The sequence below is a fragment of the Choloepus didactylus genome, chromosome 17 (genome assembly GCF_015220235.1).
Source record: "Choloepus didactylus isolate mChoDid1 chromosome 17, mChoDid1.pri, whole genome shotgun sequence".
NCBI lineage: Eukaryota > Metazoa > Chordata > Mammalia > Pilosa > Megalonychidae > Choloepus > Choloepus didactylus.
Genome location: NC_051323.1, coordinates 21,192,973 through 21,218,644, shown reverse-complemented (window position 1 = coordinate 21,218,644; position 25,672 = coordinate 21,192,973). Strand labels below are relative to the sequence as shown.

Below are 25,672 nucleotides of genomic sequence, written 5' to 3'. Positions count from 1 at the left end.
CCCCAGAACATTTGGCATTATCTGCAGATACATTTGATTGTTACAACTATAGAAATTTCTATTGGCATCTAGTAGATAGGAGCCAGGAATAGTGCTAAACAGTCTACAATGCACAGGCCAGTCCCCTCACAACAAAGAATTATCCAATCCAAAATGTCAATAGTGCCGAGAAACAATTTTTTTTTTGTTATTTCTGTAGCTTTTTTAGGGTTTATAACATACATATTTATCACAGTCTACCTTCCAATGATATACCACTTAATGTATAGTATAAGAACCTTCCAATATTATCCTTCCATTTCTCCCATCCCAGTCTTTGTGCTATTGTTGTCATATATTTCACTTTTACATATGTTATAAACCCCATACTGAGTTGTATTTTTGTTTGAATGGTTACCTTTTAAAGAAATTTAAATTTAAAAAATCCTATGTCTTTAACCTTGCAGTTACCATTTCTGGTGTCCTTCCTCCTTTGTGTAGATTCACATTTCCCTCTGATATTTTCCTCTGCACAAAGAAATTTCTTTAACATTTCTTCTAATGTGCTTCTTCTGGTGGATTCCTTCAGCTTTTATAAGTCTGAAAAAGTTCTTATTTTACCTTCATTTTCAAAAGATATTTTCACTAGGTATAGAATTCTAGATTGATAGTCTTGTTCTTCTATACTTAACAAGGTTGTGCCGCTTTTGTTTTTCCTTGCATTTTTCCCAGCAAGAAGTATGTGTTATCCTTCTTTGCTCCTCTGTACATAATGTTTTTCTCTGGTTGCTTTTAAGATTTTTTTCTTTATTGCTGGTTTTGAGCAATTTGCTTTTGATATGCCTTGGTGTAGCTTTCTTGGGCTTAGGGTTTATTGATCTTGTATCTTTGGATTTATGGTTTTCATCAAATTTGGGGAAATGTTGGCTATTATTTCTTTAAATATTTTTTCTACCTTATCCCCTCCTCTCCTTCAGGAACCCTTAAGTACACATCTATTATGTTGCTTGAAGTTGTACAACAGCTCTAAGCACTGTTCATTTTTTTTAAATTCTCTTTTCTCTGATAGTTTTATTGCTATGTCTTCAAGTTCACTAATCTTTCTTCTACAGTGTCTAATCTGCTGTTAATCCCATTACTTGTATTTTTCATTTTATACATTGTACTTTTTATCTCTAGAAGTTTGAATTGTCTTTTTAAAAAAATATCTTCCATGTCTCTACTTAACTTTTTGAACATACATAATACAGCTATAAGAATTATTTTAATGTCCTTGTCTCCTGAGTCTAACATCTGAGTCAATTCTAGGTAAGTTTCAATTGATCAATCTTTATCCTTGTTATTGGTTGCATTTTTCTGCCTCTTTACAAGTCTGGTAATTTCTTAATAGATGACACACATTGTGAATTTTACCTTGTTGGGTGCTAGATATTTGTTTATTCTTGTACATAATGTTGACCTTTGTCCTGGGATGCAGTTAAGCTACTTAGAAACAATTTGATCCATTCAGGTCATTTTTAAGATTTTTGTAGACAGGACCAGAACAGCATTTACTCTAAGACAAATTCTTCCCCATTACTGAGGCTAGAGAGAGTACTCTTTTGTGTGTTCTATCCAATGCCACACGAATCATGAGGTATTCCAGTCTGCTTGATGGGAACAGGCAATATTCCTGGCCCTATGTCAGCACTGGACACTTATTTATCATCCTTTGGGAGATTATTTCTCTGGTCTAGGATAGTTTCCTCATATATGTGTGATTAGTACTCAGCTGAATACTTAAGGGGGACTCTCTGCGTATCTCCAGAGCATTCTCCATGTACAATTCTCTCCTTTCCTGTACCCTCACCTGCAAATATGAGCTATCTTGGTCTCGCAGGACTCAAAGACCCTTCTTAACTAAGAGAGTTTTTCAGGTTCTGCCTGGGTTCACCTTCCCTGCACTGTGGCCTAGCAATTCTCTTAAGGCACTAACCTAAGGCAATTGTAGGATTTACTTCATTTATTTCCCATCTCTTGGGATCACTGTCTTCCCATTGCCAGATGTCAAGTGCCTTGAAAACCAGTTTCTTATATTTTACCTGTAAATCTGATCTCTGCTACTCCATCTTGGTTGGATGCCTATTGATTACTTTTCTTCATTATTTTTTGCTTTAATGATTTGGAAACTATATAGCCTTTTAATGAAGATTATCATTAAATTTTTATAAATCATCTTTAAGTTTACAACTTATTATATAAGTTGAACCCATATTGCTCTCACAACTTAAATAAAGCAATCTATTAAACCCGTCAATAAGAACTTTAGCATGCTTTTCCTATGACCCCAAATTATTTGCAATTTATCATATTTCCTAAATGTCATGTATCTTAAATAACTATTTGTTAAACATCTGCATGTCATATTAAAAATTAGACCTATTAAAATTTATTTAGTTTCACTGCTCACTACCTTTTTATCCTGTGTCTTTCCCATTCTTGAGTGATGTGCTTATATTAATTTCTCAATAAACTGGATACTTGATTGGCTAATTTTTTCATATGGTGAATTTGGAAGACTTACATGTCTAAACAAATCTGTATGTTCCCCTCATACATGATCAATAATATTCAATCTGCTATTGAATGCTTTTGTCTCATTTTTAAATATGGCAGCTTTTCATCACCAAAAAAAAATTTTTCTTGACTTAAAGTGCTCCCTTTAAGTGGGTGGCTGGTCTTTTCTCATAAATGAAGTAACAGAGATTTTCTTGACCTTTCTCCTGCTTCTTGCAGTAACTCATTTTCATTGGGGAAAAGGTCTTCTAATTTCTCAGACTCATCTTCTTTTGAACTATTAAACTGTTACATTATTTTTCTCTATGCATACTTCCAACAGAGTGAAATCTCTATCTGGATTAAAGATGGTGCCTGTCAGAGATGTGACAGAAACTCTTCGGGCTTTGTGGGGATTAGATGAGCTGCTACATATAAGACACTTAAAACAGCACTCATGTGTGATTGCTCAACCCAAGTACTGGGCTTATTTGAGACAAGAGGAGCTGGGAGGGGAAAATGGGCTCTTAACTCTTCTTTCTCCTTCTCTCTCCATTCCTGATATCTCCATTTCCCCTTCCACCCTCTGGGTTGGTGTCTTAGCTCTCTCCAGCCTTGATTCTGGTCAGACACACCCTCTCCACTCCAGCCTGCACATCTGCACTGCTGCTTTCTATGGAGACTGGCTGGTTTGGTTTTGCAGCCCTCCTCCCCCAACCCACCAATCCAAATCCATCTTCCTCCACCAAGGCGTTCTCAAATCCACATTGCCTTTCCCTCTCAGAAGATGACGAATTTTATTATCTCCTTTGCCCTGTTGGAACTCAATTATACATAGGTTCAAGCTTTCCACACGTGAGAAATGGTCACAAGGGTAAGTTTCTTGTGTGGTTGGATGTTTGGCTCCCTTTCTGGATTCTGCCTCCCTGGCTGCTGGGAGATCTGGGTGGCTGACAGAGATGGGTCACACACCAGGAAGCCAAGCATGTTAGATTTACTAGGGCATTATCTGCAGATGAGATAACAGCACATACATACAGAAATCCACGGGCAGAGGAACCCACCCCAGCAACACAGTCAGACACCAAAGCAGCAAAAGGGTTCAGGAGGTGGCTTTGGAAAGTTCTCTTGAAAATCAACAGGCAGCTTTGGTGCTCAGAGATTCAAACTGAAAACTATACAAAACCAACACATAAATATATATAAGTGTGTGTATTTATAAAATTGCAGAATAAAAGCCCAAGAGACTATCAATCCGCACGTCAGTGGCTCAAAAAGTATTAGCGGAAAGAAAGGCAAAGCCGTTATTGGGATGATACATGATCAGGAAGCTGGTCTTTCGGAAGCAGAAAGCATATTTACATGGAACCCCTAATTGAAACCTCACAATACTCAGAAAAGCTAAACACAGACAATGTATGTACAAGGGAAGACAGTTAAGTAGTACTTGTGCGTGACGACTGCCAGACAGAGACATCTCACTGAAACCATCCAACAGCTTTAGAGAAGAACACTGCACTCCACCTAGACTGGATTCCCTCACCCTGGGCCAGGCGAGCCCAGGCTCTGAACTCTTCTCCCCACCTCGGCCATTTCCTGGGAGGGAGCAAATGCTGGGACTCAGCAGTCATAGCATAGGAATTTAAAAGTGAAGCAGCCCACGAACACCAATCACCCACAAAGCAGGACCAACAGACATAAGGTGGAGCTGAAATATGGGAGCAGTGTACCCCAAGATAAACTCCCATTTTCTAAGGGGCTTTGATGTTTTCTAACTGTCATCCTCCTTCTGAACTCACTTTTAAAGGGAAGATCTGACCTTTGGGCTTCCAAAAGGTATACAAGATGATTTGCTGGAGGGGAGTAGAGTTTAGGATTTTTCTACAGTTATTCTCTCATCACCCCCTAATCTCTCATAGCTTTTTTTTTTTTAATACTACTTAGCGATAAGGGATCTGCTATGCCACAACTGGCTTTGTCCTGCTGCTTGGGAAACAGTGGGTGAAAAGAGGAGCCAAGGATACTGACTAACCTGGGAGAGCCGACAGCACCTGCCCACACCACAGCTCTGACTCCAGCCACATCCAAGACCTGCCCCGAATCAATAATAGTGATCATTCCTCCTCCATCTTCAAGCCCAGTTTCTCATCATGATGACCCAGCTTCTGGGGAAAGTTTTAAGTGGCACCAAACACCAATTTGACAAAACCTAATACCCCCTAAGGATGAACCAGTGCAAATCTGTGAGAGAGTGTGTGTGTGTGTGTGTGTGTGTGTAGAAACCCACTACCTGGAGATTCCTTCTGGTTGTTCCTAAAAGAGAAGCCTAACTTCTCAAGGGAACTGTCCATATAGAAGTGACGACAGGAGCTTTCTCCTCTAAAGGACACTTGCCTGAGATGCCCACATTGATAAAAGAGAGTTGGAGTGCTTAAGTGACAGGCTCTGCATGTGCGTAGTGATTTCTGGCAAGAATTGTGCCATGTCCGAGTAGTTTGGTTGACTAGACTATGCTGCTATTGTTATGCTTCTTCATATTGTGGCACAAGTGGTCTTGTGCACGGATGAATAAGCAAAGAACATATTCCATAAATTTAGAGTCAGTTCAGGCCTCTTGTAGTAATAATTTAATACAAGAACTTAATACTTCTTGTATTAAGTTATTCCTCCCAGAATAGATGTGGGACGGTGATGATATGGAGTCTCATCAGGTTTCAAATTGAGTGGTGTCTTGTCCTGTCTGTGGGAGTGAATAAATTTATCCCCTACCTCGTTTCTTCTCGGACTCTTGAATTTTATTGACTTAAAGAGTCTGGTTGGGCTCAAATGGTGACAGAAGATGTGAGAAGACCTGTTTCTTCTATGTTCAGAGAGTCAATTATAATGGCACCAACTCAAGGGCTCCTGTTGACCCACCTGTGTAAATGACGGACAGGTAAAATGTGTTCTCACATATTCAACAGCCATACTCTGAATACACTTGGCCCAGGACTATAAAATTCATGCTGTGCAAAAGCATGACATACATGTCTATGGCAGGCTGTATCTCAATCCTTGTGCATGTATCCATGGAAAAATCCACATTTTAATCTTTTTGACTCTCAGAAGCGAACTGTGCTGCTGGGTGAGTGGTTTTTCTAAAGCCACAGCATTTCTTCCCATGTGGACAAGAGCAGTAGCCTCTGCTACAACAGTCCCAAATAACATCTGTGTGACTGTCTTGCCACATTATCATGCACGAGTGGCACAGGGTTACACAAGAAACAGTACCCAAGGCCCAGCATACAAATCAGTGGAATGTGGCAGGCTTCACAGCAGGCACCTCATCCAAATCCCCCAATACCTTTAAAAATAACTTACCTGTCTGCAGAGGAAGGACCCCATTTTAAATTGTAGGAGTGTTGGGGTAGGGTGCTCATTTTTATCTATGTGCAACCTGGCTGGGGTAGGACAATTGTCTGAGTCACCTGCAGGCCAGAGGCTCTTATGGAACACAGATTTGGGCTAGTGGGGCTGTCTCTTGACAGCACTTTTGCAAAGTTTGGGCAAAGGGCACATGGTATGGATGGTTTTCCCGTATCACTGCTGGCTGCCAGCAGAGCCAAGCTTCTCTCTTTCTAACCATCTCAGCCTCCCCACCTGCAGCCTGCCTCCTCACGGAAACTGATTCAGAAACCAGCTCAGAACCCTCTCTTATTCCCAGCTTAGCCAGCCATGGTGCAACTCCAGAGCAAATTGGCTCAAATTTTCCCATCCCCTTCCTGCTGCATATCCAAGCACCATGGCTTTACTAGAAATGAAGCTACTGCCGACCAATTCTGAATCCTTCATACATACATTTTCTCCAGACCAATACTAGTCAAAGCCTTCATCCAACTTTTACCTAGAGCCAAAAGAAAATGCCCCTTTCTCTCACTCTAAAAGCCTGTGGTTTTGTTTGGACTGCGTATCCTCAAGCCTGGAGCTAACTAAGCACACCACATCCTATGGGTAAAGGGAAGAAACCTGCAGAATCACTCAGTAACATCTCTCCCAACAATTCTACATCAAGACTAAATAGGACCAGAAACTGTGCACTAAACATTAGCTCTCTGAATTTTTCCTTCTCCTTGTCACAAGTCTCTCTCAAAATGCTTTATCCAAAGCATTTTATGGAAACAGATTCTGCGTGGAAACTATTTGCTATAAAGGAAAACTTCGTGTAAGGCAGGCCATCAAAAATGTCTTAGTACTGATGTTTCCTGTCAGCCTCCTGATGAGATCTCCCAACCCAGCCTCTCCAATCCATTCTCTATTCAGCCACCAAAGAGATTTTTGTAAAGGGCAAGTCTGGGCATGACTCTACCCTGATTAAAAACCCTCAGCAACTCCACATCCCTTACACAATACTGTCCAGCTCCTCCATACTTCATACAAGTTTCCTTACAACCCAACCCCATCTCCTTCTGAAACAAACCACCACCCTGCCTCATGTGTTATGCACCAAGAACACATCATGGTGTCGCATGCTTCCATATGCCCTTGGACATGCACCTCATCACTGAATGTCTTCCCAGCACTCTTTGTTCTGAAAACCTAACTCTGCCATCACTTCTCTCAGGAAGGTTTCTCTGGCCCTCAAGATAACCTGTGCCTGTTTTGCAATTTGTCTACATTCCCCCTACACTTATGAACTTCTTGAGGGCAGGAACTGTGTCCTATCTTCGCACCTGGCTGCCCAAGAGCTAAGTTCAATGCATTTTTTTAAATGCATGAGGAATGAACAATTTCATAAATACACAATAAACCCATGGCATAAATTCCAAGAGTGCTGCTCCAGCAAGGCTCCAGCATTTTTAAATGAGGCCTCGCTGTTGTAAAGGGAGTAAAGAGCATTTGTGGAATGCGAGAAGTCCATTGATGACATCTCTGATCTACAGCCAAACACAAGAAGCTACGTCAGTGGTGGCATCCACTCCACCCTCCTAACATTGCTTACCACTTATTCTTGTCACAATGGTTTTGATGTCAGCATAATGCCTGATGCTTAGTGGATGCTTAACAAAGATTGTGATGGATGAATGAATAACGAACGTGAAATCTATTTTTTAAAGAAGGCATCAAAGGATTGGCGTTTATAGGTATTGCCCTTATCATAGATTTTTCTGTGGCATCGGTGCTCCTGACATGGGGTTGTCCATCCCAAGACTTGACCCAGTCAGGAAGTGGAACAGAGAAGGCATGGGGTAACAGTTAGGACTCTGTGCTAGAGAGAGAGGAAGAAAATTGGGTTTTCCTTAGTCATATATCATTTCCTTCCTTCTCAAGAAATAGCCCAACCATGGATGGTATCTGTTGCCCTAGCCAAAAGGCTCTTGCCTCTCCTTTGTCAGAGGTCCACAACGGAATGACCACACTCCACGTTAACCATGAGCTTCACATGCACTGATGATGGTGAGCACAGATAGTTTCCTACCTTCATTTCAAGTTCAAGTGCTAACATTATGGAGTGGAGACCAGTCACAGAAATGGATTCTGAACCACCCTAGGCAACTAACATTTTCTAGTCACCACAGCTGTTAAGAGCAAAGCTGACCTGGTCTAGCCCCAGCTCTTACTAACCATGTCACCTGGGACAAGTTAATTATCCTTTTGGGGCCTCGGTTTCCTCACCCGTAAGATGGGACTGGTCATTCCCACCTCAAATGACACGGTGAAGATTAAAGGATTTAATGTATGTAGTGTATAGGCATAGTGCCTATGCATAGCAAGTGCTCAAAAAAAATGGAAAACTAATTAAAAGCTCTCAAAAACATTTTTACAATAATCAGAACAAAAAGGGAAAAAATTGTCTTTGAAGACATTGTGCCTTAGAGAGAATGGATTGTCTAATTTTTAGGAGCCAACACTGCTCATTAATCAATGCCCCACAGAAGAATATGAAAACACAGCTTTGGCATTTAAAACAAAAGCTGTGGCTCTTACCAGGCCCCAGATGGTAAGATAGTGACGGGGCTGGGGACACCAAGCATTTCTCTGATAACTGGTCCAAGAGGGTCAATCTTGAAGGGCTCGTCTCTGATCCTCTGCTAGTCCCAGAGTGACTCAGAGTCAGAACCCCAGAGGAGCCCAGCTCAAGGTGCCCAAGGGTAGGAGGACACTGGTTCTGGTCTATGAGCAAATGGTTTTGGGTTTTGAGGAAGGTCAGGGACACCTGACTTCTGGGCAGACTGCTGGGCTGGAGCGAGGCAGCTAGAGCACATCTCTCTGTGTGTCATGCAAAGCTTGGAAGGGCATGGCCTTTTCCTCTGTTTTGATCCTCCTTGTAAAACTCAAAGCCAACAGAGGATCTAAATTTCCCCAAATTTCTGCCCTGGGCATGAGACAACTTCTTTCTACACTAAATTTGGTTTTAGATTTGAAGCACCTGAGATGCACAATTTGAATGGGTCAAATTCTTGGCTTCTCATATTAATTAAACCATCTCCAATCCTTCTTCTACTCAGCTTGCCCTTGTGTCTGCCAACTCTTACAATTCTTCTATCATTCGAGAGGTTCCATGAAGAAAGCTCAGGGTCAGTGGTTGGGGGTGTACAAGCTAAGCCATCAGCCCTTGGGAGTAAAGATTAATTTCTGTTATAGGTAACAGATCAACTTGTCTGGTTACTTTGAGTAGCAGGGAGGAAAAAGGAAGACAGATTTCTAAACATGTTGATAACTCCATCAGCAGGAGATTGAGTTCCTGCAAAGAAAGTGGATCTTGCTCAGGGGAAGACTCGACCTCTCCAATTTGGTCTGAGCCTGTGAGAGCTTGTGGCCCATGTCTGGCCTTCTTGCCCTGGGCTCAGACTGGTGGGCACAAAGGTGGCCCACAACTAGGCAGTGTTGTGTAGTGGAGAGAGCACTGGACTGGGAGTCAGGAGACCTGAATTCTAGTGCAGACTCTGCCGCTAATTAGCTGTGTGACCTTGGGCAAGTCCCCTGATTTCTTTGAGGCAATTGTAAAATGAGGGGTTGGTTGGATGACCTCTAAGTCCCCACTCTGAGTGTGATCCAGGATCCTATTCTATCTCTCATTAGCCCTGTGCTGTCAGGGACACAGATGGGAGAAGGGAAGGGGAAGAGAGAAGATGCAGATGGGAGCCTGAGAGTGCCACCAATCAGGACTCCACTTTCTCCTTCTTTTTGCTCTTTTTCAGGAAAGATGGGGTTCGGAATTTCTTTTTCTTCTTGGAGGGAGATTTGGAAGGTGAGCCCTCTGGGGACATGGGGCCGCTGGTGACCGACTCGGTTTTGTCCTTGGAGGTATCCACATCTGTGTCGGCATTGGTGGTCATCTGGCTCAGGCCTTTACTGAGGATTTCCTCTGCGGTCTGCTCGTCCTCCCTCCCATTGGCCACCACCCCTTCTGGCTGGGTCGTTTCGGGCTCTGTAGTGGCTTTGCTTGTTTCCGTTTCCTCAGCACCTTCTAGAAAAAGATAAAAAGACATGACCCATGAGATTTCATGCAGATGAGAGCTTCCACATGGGGCTAACAGAACCATTTCTAGGCAAATCTATAAAACAGGTCTAGAGTAATGGGAGGGGGGGTACTGACATTGGGGAGCAGGGGCAGAGGCTCTCAGAGACAGATGGAAGGACTGGACGCTCATCCAAACTCTACACCCTCTCCATACAGCCTGTCTGGGGAACAAGACTTCGAGGTCAAACACTGGGCTTTTGTCCACAAATTTAAGCATATATTGATGTCTGAACATGGCAGGTGGCCACACTGGGGTCCAGTTCAGAGCTTTCCTAGGCATGGAAAGAGAACAAAGGGGAGGAGAGAGGCTGTAGGAAGGGGGAGAGCTGGGTCATGCACGTCTCAATGGCAGGATCTAAGAACCGTGGTAACTGGTTCAGCTTTGCCAATCAAAATATGGAAATTACATGTGTTCATACCCATTTCATTTCCTACATCTCTAAGCAACTTTTGGGAAAATAGAGAGCATCTTCCCAGTAGGCAGGGAAGGGAAGGCAGAGAGAAGATGGAACTCCTTGAGTGACCTGGAATCCCTGTTTCCAAGATGAGGGTAAACCAGCGGGAAAGAGCCCCAGTTGGTTGTAGTGGCCACCAAGGCCCCCCAGGTCTGTATTCTGCTGTAGGGGGAACTCGTAAGGACTGCCATTTCATCCAAGGCCAGAACTGCTCAGACCCAGGAAACTAAACCCTCCTGCATCTTCCATCCCCCTTCCTACTCTCACCCAACCTGCTTCCACTCAAGCCTGGAAATGCCTGCATGGGGAGGGGAAATGATAAAACCACAGACTTTGAAAAGTAGAAAGGAAGCTAAAGATCATCTAGCTCACCTCCATCCCATTTTACAGATGTGAAAACTGAGTGAAAGAGTAAAATAGTGGACAAACCTATTTCCTGACTTCTAGTCCAATGTTCTTTTCACTACATGGAATGAAGAGAAGCAGATGTGTATGCATGACTGTGTGCACGTGTGCCCGTGCATGTCTGTGATAAATCACATCACAAGAAGGAACCCCAGCATGCTCCGCTGTACAGGAATGCAGGGAATAGGGGAAAGCCTGAGTGGTGTTGCAGGAGGAGGGAGTGGACAAATGAGTTTTAAGAAGAGACTAGGGTCCTTGACAGAGGTAGAGGGGGCAATGCATGGCTACATGAGGATGGAACAGAGGCGGCAAAGCTAGGGGGAAGTTACAAAAAGCCAGTCTGACTACCTGGGTAAGTTCTTATAATTAAGTCTTTCTTACCTTCAGAAACTGGCTGAGGCAAGTCTACGGCCCCTCCCAAACCACTTTGGGAGACTCGTCCCTCTAAGCGATTTAGCCTCCAGCTCTCATTTTTCCCACTGCCCAGCCCCACGCCCCATCGTCATCCAGCAGCTTAGCTTCGTTGCCTCCCACAGCCCTCACTCCTCTCCTGCCCTCCCACCACGTGCTCCAGTGCCCATGACCTGACCGTGCTCTTGAATGCAGTAAACCAGTCTGACACAGCTTTCTACCCATCCGCTCTCCTCTTCCCACTTCACCTGCCATTTGGCCTCATTGACCTTCCGGTCCCTGGACCCCTCCCTATCATCCCAGCTGTTTCCCTCGGTCTGGAAGGCCCCCCTCTCCTCTGTCCTCTTCTCCAGCCCTCATCCCATTCAATGAATCAGCTTGAGCGCTGTCTCTCTCTCAGAGTCTTTTCTGATGCCCATGCCCATTCCAGGTGGAATTTATCACATCTTCCTTTCTGCCTCACTATATAACCTTCCCTCAAAACAACTGTAAAACTGTTGCACTTGTTTTTTCTATGCCTATCTCCCCCTTCTAAACTGAAATCAATGAGGGCAAAACTGTGGCTATCTAACTAACTCATAGAAAAGGTGGAAACCATATGGCTGAACGCATGAGCAAACCACTGAATGTAAGGTAAACAGTTTACTCTCATCGGTCCCAGCCTGAGCCTTCTAAACTGAACTAGATCTATCCACGAAAACCAGCACCAGCTCCAAGGCTGGCCTTGGTCCCCCACCCTATTCTTTCATCTTCCTTGGTTCTACAATTTCAATCCAGACCCTCACGGAGACCCCACACCCGGATGATCTACTAGGGCACGTTTTTCATGCTTGACCCTTGGCACCCTCCCTCTACAATGCTTGTGGTACTTGCCTTCTAGCTCCGTGAACACACTGTGGCTAAGAGGGGTTCCTGCTTTCTGTCATTCCTGCCCTGGTGGTGACAGGTGCCCTTGCTCCAATGGTGCCCGTCATCTGGGCCCCTTTACCCACACCTGCCCTGCTGGTCTGCTCAGTCCATGGCCTCAGCCTGGGGCTCAGTCTTGGTTTGGAAGGGCAGCACTCACGGCCCTTCCCACTGTCCAGAGGGCATGGGCTGCACTGAGCATACCCCCCAGGATAGCAGAGAGCTTCCACACAATGAACTGTTTGGGCTAGTGGAGGTATGATGGGACTTGAAGGAGCCAGGTTCCAAACTGAGGTCATCACTCCCTCAGCTTTGGGGAACAGAGAACACTGGAGGGTTCTGTAGGCCAAAAGAAGGGGCAGTGGGGCAGGGCTCCAGAAATAAACACCCACCAGGCTCCTGGAGAGTATCAAGAACCGGTTCCCGAGCCCTAGGCCCCTGCTCTGTTAGCAGTTCAGGAGAGCTATGGTTGGGAATACACCAAGTTCTCAACTGGTCTTCAGCTGGGAGTGAGAGGAACGGGCAGACCAGGCTGGGAAGGGCCTCAGGAACTATGAGCAGATGGGAGCTCACCTTCCAGCAGCCTCTAAGAACCACCACTGAGTGGGGTACCTGGGGGCAGGGTGTAAGGGCCAGGTGTGGGGGTGGCTGGGGTGGGGCAGAGGCTGGGAAATTGGGGTCTCTGTCCAGGAAAGGTGGCCAGGAAGTTGGGGGTCAGTGGGGGGTAGGGACATCTGGAGAGCAGATGATTGGGAGCAAGACAAGAATCAGAAGTCAGGGTCCACATCCAGACCCCTGCCTCTTAGAATCCATTTCCCACTATCCCACAGCCCCCAGCCACTCATGGTCTCTTAGGCTCTGATGTCCCCTACAAGGAACACCCCCTCCCTGGCCAACACCTCTGGGCAGCCCACTCCACTCCTGTTTGCTGATCTAATATGTATCTCCTCAAGGTCTGGCTTGAGCCACGCTTTATCTGTGCAGCCTCCCCTGACATTTGGCAACACTCTTGCCCTCCTCCAAACCTACTGCCATATAGTCATGTTACACTTGTACGTGTCATTTATCCTCTATTTAAGAGACCATGCATCACTCAAGAACACCATTCAGGGCAGAAACTTGGTCCTTTACTTTTCTGAATAATAATCGCTCAGTTCAGCAACAACGTGCTTGAACCAGTTCACTGCTGCTGCCGAGTAGGCATCCTGCTTTTGTCCAGATGAGACCAGAAGAAGGTGAAACACAGGATGCCCTTGCTTTGCATGAGTAGCTGTGTTCTTCTGTGTCAGTTCATTGTGGTGAGGTTGTGGGGAAGGAATATGGACTTTGCCTAATGGAAGGAGCAAGGCTATGTTTCCTTTCCTGGCCCAAGGCACCTGGCCTACTAACACCTCAGGGTCAAGCACACAACCACAGGGCCCAGCCCCATAGATTAGGGGGCCCTCTCCTTGCAACAGGGAGACACTAGGGGAGGACCTAAAAAGAGGATTTGCTAACTTGCTTCTGAAGCAAAAGTCAACCAGACTGATTATGACCCATATACCAAATGCATGAGGGTTGGTTACTGCCATGTACTATTTTCACTTCCATAATAAGGCTGCTTCATGCATTGAACAGGGAAGTCATAAAGAGGTTCATTAACATCTTGAAAAAAAGCAACACTAAGATCTATGAGGACCCACAGGCAGGACACTCAAGCAGCAACACATGTAGTGGCTAATATCCAAATATGGCCCCAGTGACCCACACCCCCAGGTATTCTCACACTTGTGTAATCCCCTCCCACATTGAATCTGGGCTGGCTCTGTGGTTCGCTGTAGCAAATAGAATGCCAAGAAAGTGACACTGTGCCAACCCAGTCCCAAGACTTAAGAAGACCTGGAAACTTCTGCTTTTACAGTCTTGAGAGCTCTGATCTGCCACATGGAAGGTCTGGCCTCCCTGATGGGAACACAGAGTGAGACCACATGAAGAGGCCCTGAAACTGCAGGGAGAAAGGGAGATCCATCCATCCCAGTGTCCCAGCTGAGCCCAGCCTTCCAGTGGCCCTTGCCAAGTACCAAACATGTGAATGTACCACCTTGCAAGTTCCAGCTTAGTCAAACTCCCAGATGACTGCAGCCCCATGTGACATCATGTGGAGCAGAAGAACCACCCAGCTGAGCCCAGTCAGCTACAGTCAACACATAGGAGATGTAATTTACATAAAACTAGTTTTTATTGTGTAATTATGATGTAATTCTCTATTGCTGCATAATAAAGTACCCAAAAGTTAGTGACTTGAAACAACAGCCAGTATGTCATCTCTCATGATTTTATGAATATTGTACACAATAAGGACTAATTTTGCTTAAGCCTATTACAGAATACTTTTACATTCCTTAGCTTATTTTATCCTGACAACGATACTGTGAGTTAGGCAAGGCAAGTGCTCATGTTATTCCTCCATTTCACAAAGTTTTAAAGTGACTTATTTAAGCTCTGGTATTGAATACCGGCTATTTCTTTGCAGGCTTAGCCAATGCCCTGGGGGACTCCTTGGGTACTGCAGTCAGCAGGGGCAGAGGTCATCAGGAGCTATTTAAGGAGTACGAGCTGACACGTGGCCTGATGTGAGCAACAAGGGGACAAGGCTCTCCTGTAGAGAGGCCGATGTGGTGGGAGTCAAGGAGACAGATGGGAAGTGACCCTGAGATGACTCAGTGCAAGAGGATTGGGGAGCACAGAGACAAATGGATGAAAAAGCCACCACTGATCTGATGGAGAGAGCTAAATATGCAAGTGCAGATGCTGCTCAGAGGGTCAGATCCTTCTGCCCTTAGGAGCCGGGTAAGCCACTGACCAGCCTGGCCAAGCCTACTTCACATCAGTCACCCCTGACAGGGACAACTCGCACCTTCAGCATGCGGGGCCTGCTCCAAAGAGGTCCGTGCTTCCCAGCAATGTCTGTATTACAGGCAGTGTCCTCAGGGAGGACCTTAACTTTTCTAGTAACTCAACTACAGTGCACCCCTCCAAGGGCAGAGACTTGGATCAGAGAGAGCCAGGAATCCTGCCTCAAGTCCAGTGCTACTGTATCATCATGGCAGGCAGTGTGTGAACAGTTATCCTATCCTCACACACCCTCCTCCCACCCTCTGTCTCACCAAAGGGCTCCCAGGAGCTGAAATGGACTTGCCATCCCTTATCCTGCTCTTGCCATGACCCTCCTCTCCAGCCCCAGATTTCCTTCCTGCAGTTAGTCCATGGACCAGGCACTCTATGCATCCCTGGACAGCAGTCAGTCCCCATGGGCAGTCACGCTCTGTCCACAGCCCTAGAGGAGGCCATGGGTCCTTAGGGGTGCCCATGCATTAGGAATGCAGATGGAAGTGTCCTCCTGAGGGCCACAAAGCATCTACCTCAGGGAGTGCCCGGGAGCTGGCCCCACTGCCCACTCACTGCAGGGGCTTGTTGCTCCTGGGAGCGTATGCTCTGTGTGTGCATGGGTGTGTGTGTGTACACATGAGCATGTGCCCTGTGTACCCATGTCTCTCAGAGGAAAGCCTGGTACATGCATAGCACACATGGAGTTGGTCAGGAATTTTACAGCAGGAAACCTTCCGAAGGCATGGTTGTGAGTTGCAAAAGGAAAAATGGGGGAGAAATATGCCTTTTGAAAAAATCCTCCCTCCCCCATTGCAAGGGTTGGAGTGAGTTAGTAAACAGCCTCTCTATACTTACTACAGAGACAAGTATTCAGAATCGGAGGAAACTCCTTTGATGAAGGCACAAATGGGAAGAGAAAGGAAGACGTTGTGGAGACAAGTTGACAAACCACAATGAGACACAATGAACACAAACACAGTCGGAGGACATCCACCTGGGGCTCTGGCCTCAAGCAGACGGGTTTCCTCTGGCAACGTTGGCCTGCACACTGGGCAGCAATTGGCTTCTGGAAGGAACTCTGGTTGGGGATTCTATTAGAATCTACATATATTCTACCCAAGGAGCTGCTCTCTGGATGGCCATACAACCCTCCCTGTGGGGGTCTCTGGGGAGCCCCAGGGCAGAGTATTCATGTTCAGGTGTGATTCCAGGAGCACATGAAAGATGCTTTTAGGATCTAGGTGGCTGTGGACTATAACAATGTTATCTGCCATGTGGTTATGTTATTAATCATAACCACAGTTAGGTCTTATGTTTAATCATACCTTTACTCTTTTGAAGTTTGTTTTCTTCTACAACTTCCCTTATATACATATCAACCTTAAAGGGGGAACACATTAGTAGCTCCATTTAACAGATGAGGAAACTAGAGCACGGAGAGGTTAAATTATTTGCTAAATTTATGGGTTGAGTTGGGCCTAGAACTCAGTTCTCCATAAATTAGTAGCTCCTGAACACAGCAGTTCTCGACCTGGGCTGCACAGTAGATTCACCTGGAGAGATTCGGGCTGCACCTTCACCCCCCATTCCGGACCATTTAACTCAGAACCACTGGGGGTGGGACCCAGGTGGGCATCAGTAGCTTCTAAGTCTCCCCAGGTGATTCCAATGTGCAGCCAACATTGAGAGCACCATCGGCTCCCCTGGAAGCTCTTGAAATGCAGAATCTCAGACCTACCCAGTCCTACTGAATCAGAACCTGCATTTTAACAAGACCCCCAGGTGATTCCTATGCACACTGAAATCTGAGAATGGGGCTGGTGCATCTGGAAAGGTCCATCAACTGCCCCAATCCGAGTCAGAAGTGAGGAGGCTGTGGGTCAGTCATTGATTTATTCATCATTGCTTAGACTGGGGGGGGCTTCAATTGTAAGGCGTATCGTCAGAGCTTGTGAATGAAACAAGCTGAAATGTGGCAGCCCCTATTGCAGACTCCCTAGAAGCAGCAGAGGGAAGCTTGCTGGGTGGGGTCAACACTTGCTCCGAGTGGCGCAGCACCTGCCCTGCCTTCCACATGGACACCTTTCTGGGCCTGTGGACTGGCCCCCGGCCCCCTGCCCACTCCACACCACTCACCCTCTGAAGCCTTGGACGGAGACACCACGGGGCTTTTGGTCTCTGCCTTCACCGGGCTCTGTGCTGGAGAAGCAGGTGCAGACTTCACAGGCGAGCCAGGCCCTTCCGTGGAAGCTTCTTTCTCTCCTGAAAACACAAAAAACGTGACAGATGGGCAGAGAAAGAGTGAGAGAGCATTTTAAAAATTGCTTTTTTCTACTTGATCATTTCTTTTGGCTAACAATGAACCTTCTGGCTGAAGTTAGCTGCTCCCCCATCAGGCTTTTTTTAAATTTCTGCTATATCCCAGGGAGGCAAATGGAAGGAGTCAGACTCATGCTCTGTTTCCTTCACGCAAGCACATCTACTACTAAAGGAATATGTTACCCTGACGTGGCCGGCAGGGTGGTGGGACAATTCCCACACGGGGTCAGGTCCGTGGCTGTCACCTGTGCCCACGGCTCTGAAGACAACCAGCCAGGAGCTTTTGGTCATGAGCGTGAGAGCACATCAACACGCAAGCGCGGGGCCCCCAAGGAACCATCAACTCCCTTAAAGACACCCATGATTTGTTTGCGTATATTTAACTTTCTTTTTACTTTATCTGATTCATACTTCCAGTCCAAACAATACCTATGGATAAAAAGCATGTTTTTCTCTCTCCGTTTTTAACTTGCACATTACAACTCCAAGGAAACCATCGAGGCTTTCCCTAGTGCCTGCTTTGTGTCTAGGAAGATGGCTCACTGGCGGGGAGAGGGTGGGCGAGGAAAAGATCCTGCGTTGAGGGAACCAAGGCCTAGCCCAGTGGTCAAAACCAACAGCTGAATTTTGTCTCAGACCCCAAGTGCTCTTGAAGCAAAGAGAAGGGACAGCTCAATTGGGGGCAGCGGGGAGGGTGACATGGGGGACGGCCTGATGGAGGGAGGTCTGGGGTGGCACCAGAAGCACCCATAATTTTGAATCTGCCTAGCTGAGAAGGGAAACCAAGCTCTGTGAGCATGAATGTTTCAGAGTCAACATGGAGAGAGGGGCTTGAAATAAAGGAGTGAGAAAAAGACAGAGGTGTCAGCTTGTGGAGAGTTTTGATTTCCAGGCTAAACAACTTTTATGAGATCTGAGAGACCATTAATGATTACCACTATTACAAAGATTTTATCGTAACATTTATCTGGTGTTTACTGACTTAGGCCATAGTTACAGGCACTATTCTAAGCATTTTAAAAGTATTAACTCCTATATACCCAAGTGAGAGGGTCAAATGAGGTCACGGAGGCACCAGGTAACTGTTAGGCACTGAGCAATGAAAGGCGTTATTATGATTAATAGTATTATGGTAACAAAGGGTGTGTGTGTGCAAGTGGGGACTGAAAAGGAAAGCAGAGGCCACCCTGAGCCACAGGGCCCGGGCCGGGCAGGAAGGAAACGGGTACCTGGGTCCCCAGAGAGGAATGAGCACTGCTGGCTGCCGAGTGAAATTCAACCTAAGGACAGTAACCCCGAGACCTTTTCTAAAAAGTTTTAATTGTCAACACTATGAGGTTATCTTCCTCAGGTTTCAAGGTGGGGCAGGGAGAAGGTTCTGGAAGACTGTGGAACTGTGTGAGCAAGTCCTAGACTGACCCATCAAGGCTTGAGAACCACTCACCCAAGGACCCAGAACCCGGGCATGCTGCATGCACCATCGGGCGGAAAGGGGTCCCGGCGGCTCCGCCCTCACCCCAACCCCCAGAAACCAGCCTCCCCCAGAGCTGAAGGCTGGGCATGAGCCGGGTCACAGTGTGAAGGGATGAGGGGGAAGGAAGAAGAAAAATCCTGACTCCTCCTCACGTGTCAGAGAAGGATGCAACGGAGAAAAGGGGTGTCAACAGGAGGAGGGCAAGAGCAGATGAGGGGGCCCCCAAATCTGTTACAAGGAGAATAATCTGCTGCACGGTAGGAGGAAGGAATATCGGGCAGGCAGAGGTGAACGCAGGGTCTAAAGAGGAATGGGTCTGAAATCACTTTTAAGAAGAATACAACTGGGAGGGCCAAGTCGCACTTGGGAGTAAATCAGACCCTTTCAACAGAACGGTGGGCGGGGTTCGAAGTTTACCACCCAGGGAATTCCACTGATGGTATCAGCTTTGCCAAAGGGAGCCTGATATCAAATAAAATGAAGAACGAAATAAAACCGAACAAACATATCAACAAACATAAATGGATGCGCTCACCTACTAAGAGAAAAGGACTCATATTAAACTTGGCCCTACTCCACATGGAGGAAATAGAAGGCACCGTGTTTTCACTCTTAGCTTACTTAGCAACAAACAATAAACATACTCCTGGTACAGAGGAGCGTCCTGGTTAGCAAGGAGGGTTTTTTAACCCAGCTGTTCAACTATTACGTATTTATTTTCCAGCAACCTAATGCAATTTTAGGCTCCTTGAGGGCAGGAACTGTGCCCTCTTGGCCCCCACTGAGGATGTTGAACAAGTATGCTGGAGTTGTAGCAGACAGAGTCCTCCTTGAGGACCACCACTTCATGCTTCTCATCCTGCTTAAACTTTCAAATTTACAACCTACAGTGAATAGTGGGTATATTGGGAATTCTAGGGAAACCCAGCAACTAATCACTATCTCTGGGCCTCACTTTCTGTAGAGCTCTGACTTTTCTAAATGCGTTAACATGTGTTGTCCCATTTTATTTTTAAGGCACTCCTACACAGTAGCTATTCATTGGAAGAGAGACTATATAATTTGTTGTCCAAACTGGGACACTTTGGGGAGTGGCACTACTAATAATTACACAGGGACAAAAGGCATAAACTGAACCTGCCCCAGGGTACATCGGACCTGTGAACATCTTTGATACAGACAACTAAGAATGCTGAGGTTCAGAGAGGCTGTCCCCTCAGGCCACCCAGGCTGATGCGGCCACATTGGGATTTCTGGCTCCCGCTGCTCTTGAGCTCTCCCCTCCACCCTGGGGGATGCTGCGCTGATAGTGCCCCACGTTATTTACCGTCAAGTTCTAGTTTCTTCCTTTCCACCTCTTTCTTATACTCCTCCAGCTCCTGGTCAGTGAGTTGGCTGAAGGGGTTGGGCACCGTCTCCTCTGAATCGTCTTTGGTATCTGCGTCACCCTTGGACATCAGCTGGCTCTCTGTAGACTGAAAGTTAACCACAGAGTGTGTGTTGCTCTCTAAACACTGCTGGCGTCCTTTCAGACTCACGTGGCTGCCAGTGGTCTGGTTAGGGCCAGCGTGGCAATGTAGCAACTTGCTCTGTGCTTTGGGGTAGGGGCTGTTCACTCCTCCCAAGGCTACATCACCCCTAAACCCAACTGCCTGGACAACTGCCAGGGTTCCACCTCTGCCCCTGAAATAAAATCAGATGCTCCCAAGCAGAAGGAAGACACACCTTTATTGCAATCCTTCTACAGACACTTCCAAGTCATCACTATGTAAATACAGTCAGCGGCCCACAGTCCGTCAGCCAAAGCCCAACAAGCAGAGCATTATGTCAAGCAAGCGTCATGCTGGCTGTTCCCCACCACTGCCCCTCCCCAGCCCAACAGCAGTGCAAGCCACAAGACACAGCAATAAATAATAGGCAAAACACCCAATGGCTTCAGCGTTCTCAGTCCAAACTATTAGTCCTGGTTTGCACACAGGGCTAAGGTCTTGAGTCTTGGATGTTCAGCCCACCTATACTGCAGGTCCTTTCCTGAGAGGACATGAGCAAAAGTAGTGTTTTCACCATCTTTGTGGAGTCCCTGATCCTGGGGGCGTTGTGAAGCTTCAAGGAATCCTTTGTCCCCTCTAGCCCAAGACAAGTACTAAGCTTCCACACTCCACAGCCCTTTTTCCTAATTCAGCATCCTCATCTCAGCCCTTGAGAATGCGCTGCTCTGAAGATGAAGAACAAAGGAAAGTGAACCTGAAGGGAGGGGAGCCTTTCCCTGAAGTCTGGAGCAGCTGACCCACACCACGTGCCCCCTTTTCTGGCCTGCCAGCTCTGCTGACGACAGGCTCACGGGTTCCTTCCACAAGGGAGGCAGTGGCAGGCCTACCGTAAGAAACCGGCTGCATGGAGTTCAGAGGGAGAATCCAAGACCAAGATCCCAAGAACAGGGTCTCCAAAGAGAGTACCTGGTATTAATGCAGAGTTTTTAACATTTTTGCCCATTGTCCTGAACTCTCTTCTCTCCCCAGTATTTCTATCCCTGACCCTGTCGCACATTCAGTGCTCCTCATGGTTGAGTAGAGGTGGGGTGGAGGTGGGTGTGAGGATACAGCATTTGCACTTCTCCTGCTAATGGGCACCCATCTTGTGGGCCGCAGATGGATCAGAAATAATTACATTGTCTCAATTTGCTCTGCAAGAGGAGCATTTCCCTGCATTTCCTCCTTTCTTGCTACTGACAAAAAGCCATATCCGTTGCCGCCTTGTAATGAGTAGGACTGATTTCAAACTCAAGCCGGAAGAATTCTGATCTCCGCCCCTTTTGCTAAGCACTAAACACAGCTCTACTTCAAGCATGAAAACAATAACTTTCTACCTCTGTGGGTCTGTGCGGGAAACCAAGGTCCCTTCCTATCCTGTAGGTGCACCAGCCCTTACATACATGCCCCCTCTGTAACTCCAGGAGCATCTTTCCAGAACTACAATCTGAGGCCATTTCCACACAGAGAGGTCAGAGACACTCAGGGCAGGGGCAAGCCTGGAGCTCCCAGGAGCCTCCAGCCACAACTCCCCGCAACTCTCCACTCTGCAGCACGCTAACAGGGCAAAGTGGAGTTCCGTGGTGGAAGGGGATGGAAGCCAGTCCAGTGCCCAAGACCACAGGGGAAGGTGGGCGTGAGGACTCAGGGGTCCTGCTGCCTGGCCCCGGGCCCTGAACGCAAACACGTTTCCCCTCCAGACAGGGGCGGCCTCTGCTGTACCGGGCTTCGGCTCGTCTCCGCGATGACGCTGGCCAGGAGCTGGGACTGAGGACCTGCCGACTTCACATCTTGCCGGTTTTGTTCTCGAATCTGTGTGGGAGGGGGAGTAGGAGAGAGAGCGCTCGTTGTTCAGGGTCAGAGTGTGGAGTCTGGGAATGGGGCTTTCCAGGGCATCCTGGTGTCCAGTGAGGTCTGTGGCTATGGGCCTAGAAAGGCCCTCCAGTGGGGTGGGAGCCTGTCTCCTCTATACCTAACACAATGGGTCTACCCTTAAACACTGTCTCCAAGTCCGTCTCAGGGTGAATTACTAATTTATTTAAAACACCTAATTTTCATTAACTCTGAGAAGGTGGCTCTAAGAGGTCAAGAGGGAAACTAAGCCGAGTAGATCCTTTGAAGGAGTGTTTCTCAAATTGTAATATGCCTAAGAAGAAACCTGAGGAATTTGTTTAAAATACAGATTCCTGGGGCCACCCCACACCTATTGAATAGGACTCTCTGGAGGGTATGGCCCAGGAATCTGTACTTGAAATCAGCACCACAGAGGGTCTTTGGACCACACACTGAAACACTGTTCTGTGAGCATATCAGACCCACTGGAGATTGTCTGCTGCAACTTAAGTTTTTAAAGCAACATTAGAAATAGAAGTATGTGAACTGGAAGGTAAAAGTCCAGAAATAAGTATAAAGGGTCTTGGAAATCTTGAAAATAAGTCCAAAGGAAAATAACATAAAATTCATAAAAACTCGATTTGCAGGCAGGTCTTCAGGACACATGTAATGTGTAAAAGCAAGCACCCATACGTGTAAGAGCGTTACATAAGACTACACAAGACTACAGCACTTGGTGCCTGGGACGTGGTCGGCAGTAGTTTCTTCCTCAGTAAATCAAGCACACCCTGGAAACACGGCTCATATTTGTGGGATCTGAGCCACCCCCGTGTGGGAGAAGAGACAGTGGGATAAGCAAGTGCCACTTTACCTTGTTCCGAATGTCCAGCACTTCTTGAGGATCGGTATAGAGAGGCACAAATTGGTTTGGGTTTTCAATCCGTATTGGCATGCCACTGCTGGATCTCTCCACCTCATCAGCCTTCATCCACTGAATAAACACAGGGTCAGTTGGGTAAAGCAAAGGATTAAGGCCCACAAATCCTCCCCAGGGGTCCACCCCATGAGATCTGGGCCCACTGGCCTGCTTGGAAGGTCAACAAGCCTACTCATAGATGCCTCCTCCTCCTGGGCCTCTTTGATGTCTATCTCCCAGGGGAGAGATGGGCAAAAAATAACCCATCAGCCAAAGAAAGCCAGGCCAATAGTCAGCCTTGACGAACACTGGAGAATAAAGGTCAGAACCCTGGTAACCAGCTTTGAACAGGCAGGCAACCACTTGAGCTTTGGTGGTTGATGACTCATTGACTTGAATTTGCAGTTTCATTTTTAATGAAAAGCTATTCTATTTGACTGTCAGCTATTTTTATATTAATATGAGGGGTGGGAGAGAGAGAGTGAGCATATGTGAGAGAGAGCAAGAAAGCACAAGAGAGGGAGAAAGACAACATAACAGAAATGAATGTCCTGCTCGCCTACTGGATTTGCATCAGATCTGCAGTCCAAATTCTAGATGCCCTTGCCTTGAATTCTCCCAGAAGCCCCTGCCAGATGTGGAAGCAAGAAGCAGAAATCAACTGCTCCTGGGTTTTGTGCTGCTAGGGGAGACCTGGTCCAGCTGCCAGCTGGAGAAACCAGCTCCTCAGACCCAAAAGCTCACAGTAGACATTCAAAAAAAGAGGTTGCATAGTGGTTTGGAGCTATGTACCCCAGAAAAACATGCTCTTAAACTTAATCCATTCCTGTGGGCATGAACCCATGGTAAGTAGGACCCTTTTATAAAAGAGGCTACTTCAGTTAAGGTGTGGTCCACCTCAATCAGGATGGGTCTTAATCCTTTAACTGGAGTCCTTTATAAGCAGAGTGAAATTCAGACAGATAGAAAGGCACAGAAGCAAGAAGCTGAAATCATGAAACATGGAAGAGAAGAGAGAAGCCAGGAAAGGCCACCATGTGACAAAAAAGCTAAGGAACAAGGATCACCAGCAGCCAGGCCCAGAACACAGCAGTCTTTGGAGAGAAAGCACCACCTTGATGATGCTTTGATTTGCACTTTTTCTACTCTCAACACCGTGAGCCAATAAATTCCCATTGTTTAAGCCCAGGCATTGCCTGGTATTTGCTTGAGTAGCCAAGAAAACTAAAACAGATGGTTCTGCTCCCAGGTGCCCCACAGAAGCTCTAAGAGGTAACTCTACTAGTCTAGAACCAGGGGAGATTTGCTCTGTTCCCCTTTCAAAACTGCTTAACTCCACAAAATGTAGCCCGCGGCCCAGCAGGATCTCCCCACTCCCGTCCCCTTACCGTGGTCTTGGGCCGGGGGCTGCCCATGCTCCTCTGGACCTCATCGGCCACGTTGACCCGCAGGTAGGTGTTGGGAGTGTTGAGCCAGCGGGTCTTCTCCTTTTGCTGTTTCTGGGCATGTTGCCGCAGCGCGGGGACCGGGACGCCATCCTCCTCAAACACGAAGGCCGTGACGGTGGCTGGGATCTCCACCTCACTTTTGTGTTTGGTTTTCTCTTGAACAAAGGGGTGACGGTACGGGTAGCCTGTTCTGTAACCCTGAAAAGGAAAACGATTAGAATTGCGCATTGTGGGAAAATGGTTTATATGCGTGTGCACACACACACAGGGCCTCCTTCCATGTACAGCCCAGGCCTTGCTGCTCTTCTGGTATATTTCAGAATTGTTCCTTCCTCTTGGTCCCCCAATCCCTCCCTTCCTCCCTCCCTCCATCCTCAACAAGTTCTCTGCTCAGGGCTGAGAAAGGTCCTAGAACCTTGGGGACCAGACAGAGCTCTTCACCTACTCCAGGTTCTCAACTTTGGTTGCATGTTGGAGTCACCCGAGGAAAAAAATACTGAAGCTCAGGTCCCAACTCAGTGATGCTGATTTAGTTGGACACTGGTGCAGCAGCCTGGGTTACACGATTTGTAAAAGGTTCCCAGCTGATCCTAACAGTCACCCCTCCCTTCCTTACCTCCCAAGCTTCTTAACTATTTCCCTCTCATAGCCCTGAAATACGCCTCAAGAACAGCCTTGTCTCCCAAGCAAGACCTTGTCCCACAAAGGCAGACCTCACTGCTGCTCAACAAACACACAAGAATCTTGGCAGATGCTGGAGCAAAATTCTGTTCTGTCTTATTTTCTTAATTAAAATGGCATTAAGGTATTTTTCTGGCTATCAAGAAAATACTGACTCATGTAGAAAAATGTAGCCATATAGAACAAAAAAAAAGTGGGTTTTATACAAAATACCATCCCCAGATAAAACACTAATAATCTTTTAGTGAAAAATCTCTTTTCATACATAAATGTGTGCATGTACGCAACTGTTTATATAAGTGTACATAAATGGTACCATAATACATAAACTTCTTTAGAGGCTGATTCTCCAGCTCATCGTGAGATTTTTACATGTTATTGAACCTATAAACACATAACAACTTTTAAACAG

At 46.6% G+C, this 25,672-nt stretch overlaps 1 protein-coding gene across 7 annotated transcripts in view; it reads right to left on the bottom strand.

The window, feature by feature from the left end:
• Positions 1–3,492: 3,492 nt before the first annotated feature.
• Positions 3,493–25,672, bottom strand: part of ADD2 (adducin 2) — a 114,839-nt gene continuing 92,659 nt past the window's right edge. For 6 of the 7 annotated variants that reach the window (XM_037807112.1, XM_037807111.1, XM_037807113.1 and 3 more), the window contains 6 exons: positions 24,520–24,777; positions 23,087–23,206; positions 22,105–22,194; positions 20,181–20,328; positions 17,197–17,322; positions 3,493–9,961 (listed from right to left, as the gene is read on the bottom strand). In XM_037807112.1, the coding sequence (XP_037663040.1) occupies positions 9,654–9,961; positions 17,197–17,322; positions 20,181–20,328; positions 22,105–22,194; positions 23,087–23,206; positions 24,520–24,777 (1,050 nt within the window). In that variant the 3' untranslated portion in view covers positions 3,493–9,653. Of the gene's footprint in view, positions 9,962–17,196; positions 17,323–20,180; positions 20,329–20,441; positions 22,195–23,086; positions 23,207–24,519; positions 24,778–25,672 lie in introns of those variants that run through there. The other variant, XM_037807117.1, reaches the window with a different exon arrangement.